At 34.7% G+C, this 10,356-nt stretch overlaps 1 protein-coding gene across 1 annotated transcript; it reads left to right on the plus strand.

Annotated features, from left to right (window-relative positions):
• Positions 1-1,145: 1,145 nt before the first annotated feature.
• LOC132620187 (uncharacterized) lies at positions 1,146-3,134 on the plus strand. Its single transcript, XM_060334880.1, has 3 exons — positions 1,146-1,740; positions 1,882-2,393; positions 2,493-3,134. The coding sequence occupies exons 1-3, from the start codon at positions 1,146-1,148 to the stop codon at positions 3,132-3,134; spliced, it is 1,749 nt and encodes a 582-aa protein (XP_060190863.1).
• Positions 3,135-10,356: the final 7,222 nt, after the last annotated feature.

The raw sequence follows: 10,356 nt of genomic DNA on the forward strand, positions 1-10,356 counted from the left end.
AGTTAGGTTTTTTAGCATTTATTCAGTTCCTTGAGAGCATTAACTTTAAGCCTTTGATATTTGTGAAGTTGTTAGGGCAGTTAAGGCATCAACTTCACCCTCATTCAACATTGTATTACTATTGTAAGTACATTATGTTATATTTTAAGCTTTCTTTGTTAAACAAAATGATGAGTAGCTAATTTTAGTTCTAAGGTTGTGGACCCCATGATGGGTATTATGTGAATAGGTTTCTACTATTGATATATGCATAATGGTTGTTGGTATTTATTCAATCTTTGTGTTTTAGCGTTGGGTAATGATTGCAAGCATTAGCCTAAGCCATTATACTAACTTTTCTTGGGAAAGAGAGTTAGCATTGATAAGATTGAATAACAATGACTCGGGGCGTTAACCCTCGTTTAATAGACTAATTTAGGAATAAGAATAAGTCTAATTGACATTATTGGTCGCTCTTCGATTTCAACTCTTTCGCATTTGGAAAAATCATAAAGAGGAAATACGACCTAACTGTTAGGAAACATTAGGAAGTCCTTAAGAGATCGAGTGCATACCTTTAGAACAACAATTAGAAGTATATCACATTGAAACCTGAAGCATAATATCTAATCAAAGCTGGGAACACAATCTTAGTCTCTCTCTCGTATTAATTACAATTCAAGTCAAAGTATTCGTTTACATTACACAACAAATATTTCAAACTATTCAGAATAGGATTAAAGCCTTTAAAGACTAGTATCACATACAATTAGTACCCTTTTCTCTCCATATTCCCTGTGGGATTCGACCCAATCTTGTTTGGGTTATTATATTTGACAACGTCCACTTTACGTCACTTATAGGTGTAATTTGAGAGTATCAGACAAGCTGCATCATATTAAGGCTGATCTTAAGGAACTGAAAATCAGGGAATTTAAAGGGATATCACACAGAATTGAGAGTACTAGACAAGAGCTAGTGACCATTCAAGAACAGATGAGGGTGCAGTATATTAATGCTTTACAAGAACTACAGAAAAATACTTTGGTTAAGCTGGAGAAATGGTCATTTCTAGAAGAAAATGCTTTGAAGCAGAAATCAAGAGCACAATGGGTTAAGCTTGGGGATACTAATTCCAAGTATTTCTCAGCGTTATCAAGGAAAGGATGCATAGGAAACAGATTTTGGAATTGCAAACAAGTGTAGGTATCACTATCACTGAGCTAGAGGACATTAAAGAGAAGATTATAGACTTATATAAGGGGTTGATTAGGGATTATAAGTCCAACCTACCTGCTGTTGATGTGCATGTTATGAGACAAGGGCCAGTTCTTACTCAGGAACAAAAGATTGAGCTCTGTAAAGCAGTAACTGGGGAAGAAATATATAAAGGACTGTGTGATATTGGGGAGGACAAAGCACCTGGAGTAGATGGGTACAATGCCTGTTTTTACAAGAAAGCTTGGGGGGCGATCAAAGAAGATATTATCCAAGCTGTGCAACAGTTTTTTCAATCTGGTAAATTGCTTAAATCCTTTAACTGTACTACTGTAACTCTGATTCCTAAGGTTACCAATCAAATAATTGTTAAGGAGTATATGCCTATTGCCTGTTGCACTGTGGTGTATAAGTTGACAACTAAGGTGTTAGGTGCTAGGATGCAGGATGTTATGGCTTCTGTCATAAGCCAAGCTCAATCAGGTTTTATACCAAGCAGGAAAATAGCTGATAACACCTTTCTTGCCAAAGAATTAGTCAAAGGTTATACTAGAAATCATATTTCCCCAAGATGTATGCTTAAAATAGATATCCAAAAAGCTTATGATTCTGTGGAATGGTCCTACTTAGAACAAGTAATGGTATGTCTTGGTTTTCCTCAATAGTTTATTGCTTGGCTCATAGAGTGTGTACACGCTGTTAATTATTCTATACTTGTCCATGGAGAACCAGCACCTCCTTTTGATGCAAAGAAAGGGCTGAGACAGGGAGATCCTAAATCTCCTTATTTGTTTGCTATTGCCATGGAATATCTAAGTAGATTGTTGGGTGGTCTTAGGAGTAATAAGGGGTTTAAATATCATCCTAAATGTAGTAAATTGGGAGTCACTTATATGTGCTTTGCTGATGACTTGCTCTTATTTGCAAGAGGGGATCTGTCTTATATTAAAGCCCTTTATCAATGTTTTATGGTCTTCTCTGGTACCTTTGGTCTACAGGAAAATATGAGCAAAAGCTGTGTTTATTTTGGTGGAGTTGCTTCTGTGGATAGGCAAAATAAATTACAACAGTTGGGTTTCAGTGAAGGAGAGCTGCCTTTTAAATATTTAGGTATTCCATTAACTACTGGGAAGCTATCATTAGTACAATGGATTCCTTTAATAGAGAAAATTGTTGCTAGAATTACCTCTTGGATTGTAAAAAAGCTATCATATGCAGGAAGGGTTCAACTAGTACAATCAGTATTATTTGGTGTACAGGCTTCCTGAGCTCAATTTTTTGTGATTTCCTCCAAGGTGCTTAAGCATATTGATGCTTATTGTAGATCATATGTGTGGTCTGGTGCTAATGCTATAACTAAGAAGGCCTTAGTTGTTTGGGACAGAGTTTCCCTTCCTAAAACAGGAGGTGGTTTGAAACTTATCGATATTTACTTACAGAACAAAGTTGTTTTAATAAAAACTTGTTGGGATTTGGCAAATAAACAAGATAAATTGTGGATTAGATGGATACATGCCTTTTATGTTAAGGGGAAAGAATTCTTCCATGCTTTAGTACAAAAACATGCTTTATGGATGGTGAGAAAGTTGTTTGAAATGAGAGATACATTGCAGCAGATCCAAATACAACCAGTAACCTCCCACAGTATTATCAAACAAATCTACTTGCAGCTCCTTGGTGACAGGCCAAAAATTCCTTGGAAGTGTCTGGTTTTCCATAACTCAACAAGACCAAAAGCTCAATTCACCATGTGGTTACAGATCCAGGGTCGGTTACTCACTGCAGATAGACTGAATAGCTGGGGAATAGATGTGGATTTGACTTATGTTCTGTGTGGAACTCAGCAGGAAAGCACAGATCATTTATATATCCAGCGTACCTTTTTCCTTGCAAGTATGGCACAAGATCATAACGTGGATAAGGCAGTCTCACTTTAAAGATACTAATTGGCAACAAAATATCAGTGGGTTATAACTTCAGCTAAAGGAAGAACACAAGCAACACAACTTTCAAACTGGCCTATACAGAAACTGTGTATGCTTTTTGGATTGAAAGAAACTAGCGGGCATTTGAGAAGAGGAGAAGAGAATGGCTGCAGATTGCGAGAGATATTGTTTATTTTAGTACTGTTAGAGCCCCGCTAGGTATTAGACGATATGTAGATCAACTTTTATTCTAAACTGTAATTAGTACCAACTAGCTTTGTTCATAGTTGTAGTTACTTATTTAGAAAATAGTCACTTGTGATGATTGGGCTATAGTTTTGTAATGTTCACTTTGGTGATTAATACAATCAGTTTAGTTACCAAAAAAAAGAGGTGACACATCACTTTCTCATTCCTAGCTTTATTATAGATTGATTGATCGATGATTGATGATTGATGCTTAGAAATCTCACATTTTAGATACTTATACAAATAATATGATAGTGTAATATGTACTAATTATTATAGAACATGAATAGGAAATGAGCAAAAAACGGCTGAATATGGAATAGGCATTAACACGTATTAACTGTCCGTTTAATTGGATAACATTAATAGTGTGGCCTTTCAAAATACTCCTATTTCTTCAAAATCATAAACTAAACAAATTTGAAAACAATGAAGAAAATGCCAAAAAAACAGAGGGAAAAAAATAAATATATTTATTGGCCTTAGAGAGTGCCACCTCACCGTTTTCATTCCCAGCTATTTTATATATATATATAAAAAAGATTTGATAATGTAAAAAATTTCTTAATTGTGTATATTTCTCTTTTTCTTTACCAATTGCATAGGAATTGTCAAAAACACTTAGATGACGATGACCTCAGCCACCGTTGATAAGTTGGTATTTTACCAATTTATCTCTTCTTTAATTTTAGATTTTTGCTATGTTTGATTGATAAAGTAGTGCATTTAACGTCGTTTACTTCTATTAAACCCATCTAATAGCTTGAGCTAGAGTTAGGAAAACTAACTTGAAATAAAATGGGTGTTCACATTTTTTACATTCTAAGGCTTGACAAAAGCTTAGCAATGACATTTATCAATTTGTTCGAGATACTTTTGATAAATCTACGTAGCCCATATTTAATTACATCTAGAACTCGCTCTTAGTTGTAAAATCATAAAATACATTGGATCGTTACTTGAGAGTAATTTTCCTTGTATCCGTGCTTGTGGCCATTGATCATTTTACATGCTTTCTTAGTTAGTCTTATTTTTGTTAGTTTTTAAATAAAAAAATCAAATATGAAAAAAGTGTTTGGCTTAGTGTAGTCGGTGATAAATGCTTTACTTTATTAATCGCCTTTATATTGTTCTTTGTGGATTCGATCCCGACTCATAGTTAGGTAAATTATATTGCGACGACCGTGTACACTTTCTCTTTGAGGAGTGGATTTGGACGTTATCAATTTTGGGGCCGTTGCCGGGGAACAATTTGGTGTATTTGAGTTAGTTTGGGATTTAAGCTTACTTGCTTTGGTCCAAACTTAAGAATATTTGTGTAGTTATTTTCTTTGACTTTGTTATTTTCTTAGTTTTTGTAAATGGCATCATATAATGAAAATTGGTCGGATGGTACTTGTTCATACTTTGATGATCCTTGTCCTTATTATGGAGGACCATACTCATGACAAAATTGTTTGAATTCTCTCGGGGGCGGATTGTACGCACAATCTCAAACCTATGAGTAGAGTATTTGTGATAGGTGTAGCGGTCAAAATGGTCATTGGGATAATTGTGCTTATTTGTTCTTCCCTTTCCCGAACCCCTACTATGACGATTCTACTTTTGATTTTGATAATGGTAGGGATATGGAAGTAGAAGAAGTTTCAAATGCTCAAAATGAGAAGATAATGCTCATGTTGGAGACCATTCTTGAAAATGTGGAAAAACAGAACTCAGCACTCGAGGAGTTGATGCAACCACTTAATGACTTGCGTCAAGCAATTAGTTGTAACGACAAAGCTATTCATGCCTTGGGGGATCAAATGAAATTTTGGTTGAGGCTCATAATGCTCACCAACTTGAAGATGTTGAAAGTAGTCAAGAAAGTGTCGAGAACATGAATTTCTCAATGGGTGGATTTTTACAAGCTTTGAACGACTTCCACCATGATGAAGAACGTGACAAAGTGAAAATTGTGAGCTAAGATTGACTTATGAATCAAGCTCAACAACTTGGAGTCTATGGTGATCACTGTGAAGGCATTTCATGGATGATGAAAGAAATTTTAAAAACTCATGTTGAGCAAAGTCAAGAAGTGGAGCGACTTGAAATTGCTATTCGGGAATTGGAGGCCGAATTGAATGTAAAAATTGAGGCATGTGATGCTCAATATCAAAGAGTTATGGATAGTAGTTTTGAGGTTGTTTCCAATGAAGAAGAGATCAAAATTGATTTTCAAGAGCCAATGGTGAATTGCCAACCAACCAACCCAAAAATAATGCAAGATGTCGAGATTGATAAAATGATACTAGAGTTGAATGGAAGAGTTCATAACATAATTTTTGAAGAAGTTTTAAAATATGTTATGAAATACACAGTTTCCAAAAAAGCTGAAAGCTCTAGGCACACGATAAGCTAGGTTTGTTGTTGTGTACCGGCGGCTAAGGCTAACGTCCCTTTTGCCCGGGGCCTACACTTCACGGTGCAGATATCGGTTTTTAGGAGCATACACCTGCGCAGTAGGATCACCTCAGTTATCAGCTTATTGGTGAGCCCCACTCCTCTCGGGGTTCAACATGGAGTCTGCATTAGTATTCAGTTTGTGGTGGTCCAGGGCCATGTCCTAGTAGTTAGTATTCAGACATGTTTTAGAGGTTTCATAGACAGATGTTAGTTCACAGAGTCATTTATGCTTTCATGTTTGCAGACTATTACGTTTTCATGATGTTGACACCCAATTTTGTCCCACCTTTCCTCCGAAATACCTATTTTTAGCTTCCAATATTTTGGCAACTTTAAAAAATAATTATTTGCATATTTTACTATAATTATTAGCTTTTATTAATACCGGCATTTCATTATCTTGTCATTATCTTTTACTACCATCACTACTACCATTATTATTATTACTATTATTATTATTATTATTATTATTATTATTATTATTATTATTATTGTTTGTTATTATTATTATTACCAGTATTATCATAATTTGCGTTTCAACATTTTTACCACCTTATGCATACGCATTGCATTTATTTCGCACAATTAAATGATAGCGTTTATTTGTTTTCAAAATATTATTGCACGGCTATTACAACGTCATATGATTTTATTACCTGAGCACTAATAATTACATATTTTATATAGCACACTTAGTATATAGTTAATTAAAATGGGTCTTTTATTCAAATTTAGAAGCCAAACTGTTTCTTTCACTCAACCCTGTTTTAATTCATTAGCCCATTATTCACCCTAGCCCACATTTTAATGTTAAACCCAGCCCATTATCTGAACAATCAACAGCCCATACCCGCTTAATTTACACCGACCCGACCCAATTCTCGTTCAAAACAAATGAAGAGTAGGGTTTCTACTCTTCAATCATCACCGCCGCTCCCTCCCCTCTTCCTCTCTCTTCTCTCCTTCTCTTCCACGCCCTTCCTCTCTCCCACGTTCGTTCTGCCCCTGTTCCCCACGCCTCTGCCACCCCCACTTCCCTTTGTCCCCCCAATCCCTTTCCTCTTCCCGCTCTTCTCTCTCTTCTTCAAAAAACGAAAACCCTAGCTCAAACCGAAAGGAATGCTATAAATAATCGTGGCTGGGTTCGTCTAAACAGGTTTTTTCCAATGGCCAAAATCCCCTAAGCAATATTAGTGCATCAGCTTTATTTCTGAATATCGAGTCAAAATCCAGTCATTTTTGTTTTCGTTTGCGTCGATTGTGCTTTAAATACCAGATCATATTTTGTCCCTCTTGCGTCCTTGGGTATTGGTTCGAATCTGAGCATCGCAAGCTTAGATTTGATAGTGTTCGAGTGTGAATCGGAGACCCCCGCACCCATTTCGCTGCACCTGAAGAAGGTCAGCAATTCCCCTGTTCTCTTTTATTTTTTTTGCATTTTTTTTTGTTTCTTTAGTTGCTATGTGTTAGCTTAGTTTTATCATTTTTGTGATTAAGAATATTTATATAATGAGTTAGTTCGCTAAATAATGTTCTTTCTGTGTTAGTCCAGTTTAATAGTTAAACCTATTTATATATTAGTTTTGGCTAGATTTACTTTGTTTGCTACATTAGTTTATCTGAGTTTAGTTTTAATCTGTCTTATGTGCTGTTATAGCAATGTCTGTCCTCAGTTAAGCATGGTTTAGGCGTTAATATAGCATGTTTTAGCTGAAAATGCCTTGGGTGTTATTTGGCCTAATATTCTTATGTTAACCATGTATTGTAGATAAATTTTCATTCTGGTTAGTTATGATCTATATACTGCTCAGTTAGAGTTGATTAGCTTAGTTTAATGGATAAGTCTGTTTGTATGTTGATATTAGTTCGGACCTAATCAGTCTTGTATGATGGTTTAATTATCGAGTTTGGCTCTGTTTACCTAATTACATATATTAGGTGTGATATCTTGGCTTTCGTTAATCCAAATGTGTGAGTTATGTTTTCCTGACTTAGTTCAAGCTTGTATCAAATGGTCTTACATGTGTTGATCTAACGTGTGTGGGTCTGTTTACGTGCCAGTTACAGATTCGATGAATAGTTTCTCTTCGTCGCTGCCTTGATTTTAGTTTGGTAAAGAAATCTGTCTATATACATTGGTTTGGTCTAGTTTTAATAACCCTATAGACTACCTTAATTTAGTTCTCTATGTCTTACCTAACTGTTTTATTTATTACGGGTTAGTAATTGTCAAGTTTAACTGCTGATTACATTTATGTGTGAAAAGTTTGTCGAATGATTGGTATGGAAGAAATCATGTAGTTCTCTCTGTTTGGCTTAGTGTCATTCCCAAACTGCCTCATAAGCAGGTGACCATGTTAATTCTCTGTGATGTTTTTTTTACAAGAAACTATTTTAGTTAGCTAGAGGATATTTCATATGCATGTTGGTCTGTCTTAAAAAGAAGGCAAAGGGGTGTTCCTATGGCCATACAAGATAAAGAATGGATATCTTTGTGAGGAATATGTGACCAGTACTTTCTTTCTATTATGAAATAATTTTAGTTTTTTGTGATTTGTATGAGGTCAAAAGACATCATGCATAATTCTAAGTGTTAATGACAGTAGCCAGTGGTGCTCATCTTTGGTATCATTTCCTTTCAAAAAATCAGTTGAGTCATGGTCTTAATCATAAACTGTTTCCTCTTATTTCTGGCAAGTTAAATGTGATCATTAGATATGTATTCATCTTGAAGCTTAGGAAGTGTTTGCCGCTGTTTGAGTTGTGTGAAGTTCCCATTTCGAGCATGTATGATAAATGTGCATAACAAAACTGCCCCTTTGAGTGATTTCCTTACTTGTATCTTCACTGCTTTTGATAGCTATCTTATTGGTTGAAAAACATGGTCTGAGAATTAGAATGCAGAAATCTCTGGTTTTTTTTTTTACACCCTCAAATAGGCTGATAAAGGATTCCAAGAGTGTCATATGGCAATACCTTCTTCAAGAACCCAGCTGCTGCTTGTAGGATTTAAAACAGAAGACAAAATAGCTCTAAATATTAAATTTCTTTAAACTTCTGTCTTAATTATTGCTGTCTTGACGAATTCACTATCATGGCTGGCTGTTTTGGTTGCCGGATTTTAAAAGGATGGAGCATACATTCGGCCGTAGAATAGCTGTTGTTTGGGCAGACTTCGCGATTGAAAGTTTGTTGCTTTTCGATAGGAATTGGTTATTGTTTTTTTTTTAAAGGGCTGGTCTCCATATGCCTCTTAGAATAGCTGGTTGTCATCGTCACTGCTCGATAGCACCAGTTGCTGCTGGTTTTGCTTTCCTATAGTCATGAGTAGTTGGTATGCTCTCATAAAATATGCCATGCTTTGTTACCTCGTTCTGCTGCAAATCTTTTTTTGTGACACAAGTGTTGCCTATTATTTATGCAGTATAAGTGTTGCGCCTTAATTCCTGTGGCATTTCGCTAAATCTCTAAACACATGTGTTAAGATGTTTTCGTTTATTGATTATGTGATATCTTTTTTTAGCTACTGCTTTCTTTATTAGAAATTCAAATTATCCTTTTTATAAATTCGTACTTACTAATCCTTTTTCTGTCATTTTTTTATTTTTTTTTTGCATGAACCTCGCATACGAGTCCGAGAGACTCATCTTCTTCCGCATTTGGTATTGGGCTAAAAGCCCAACGCAATTATCTCAAGTCAACAACAACAATCATCCGCGACCTATATAAAAAAAACAGAATGGTTTTGGGCCAAAGCCCAATAGGCAGCAACATCAGCAGTAGCAGTCCTTCAAAAATAGGCTGAGCCCCTTTAGTTTATTAGCTCTTCTATTTCATATTTTTGCATTTAATTTGTATTGCATGACTAACTCTTTATTATTATTTTTTTTTTGAATTAGATGAACCTTAATGAAATTAGTGGGGTTTAGTTTTAGTAATGGGTAGTTAATTTAAGGATAACCAACAGTTAGTATTATAAGTTTCATGTTTATGTTAAAATTATTTATAGCATCTGTGATATATTCTTCCTTTTAAAATAATAAATTTTCAAAATAGCATGACTATATATTTTGAGTTAACAGAATCATACTTTATTCTTATTATATTAGGCATTTTAAAACGCTACTGACACGCAAATAGGAACTAAGAATATTTTGTAAACATCTTTTAAGGTTTATCCAAATTATGCATATTTTTAGCTAAATGTAGTTAATAAAACATAATCTTGTTTATACTTCTAAAATGCAAAGTCAATCAATACCTCATCGTTTAGTTGTTTCAAATATTTATTAAAGCATTGCACAAACCCGCGTTTGCGTTTACTCATATGCAAATCATCTTTCGTAAGTTTTTTATTTTAAAATAGCATTATTATTTATAACCTTAGCAACATTTATAAATTTATTTTTTAAATGACATTTGAAATTTCCTTTTCATGCAAATTATCACATTTTCTGCAAATCACATTTTTATTTTTACGCAAATCATCATACTTTCCTATAAGTCTTATTAGCATTTTTTTTTAATTTCTTTAAACCTT

The sequence above is a fragment of the Lycium barbarum genome, chromosome 11, assembly GCF_019175385.1.
Source record: "Lycium barbarum isolate Lr01 chromosome 11, ASM1917538v2, whole genome shotgun sequence".
In the NCBI taxonomy this organism is placed as follows: domain Eukaryota; kingdom Viridiplantae; phylum Streptophyta; class Magnoliopsida; order Solanales; family Solanaceae; genus Lycium; species Lycium barbarum.

Coding starts and splice junctions, on each gene's coding strand:
- LOC132620187 (XM_060334880.1), top strand. CDS start 1,146: ATGCATAGGAAACAGATTTTGGAATTGCAAACAAGTGTAGGTATCACT. Junction 1,741..1,881: donor TGCCAAAGAATTAGTCAAAG/GTTATACTAGAA, acceptor CTTGGCTCATAG/AGTGTGTACACGCTGTTAAT. Junction 2,394..2,492: donor CTAGAATTACCTCTTGGATT/GTAAAAAAGCTA, acceptor ATTTCCTCCAAG/GTGCTTAAGCATATTGATGC.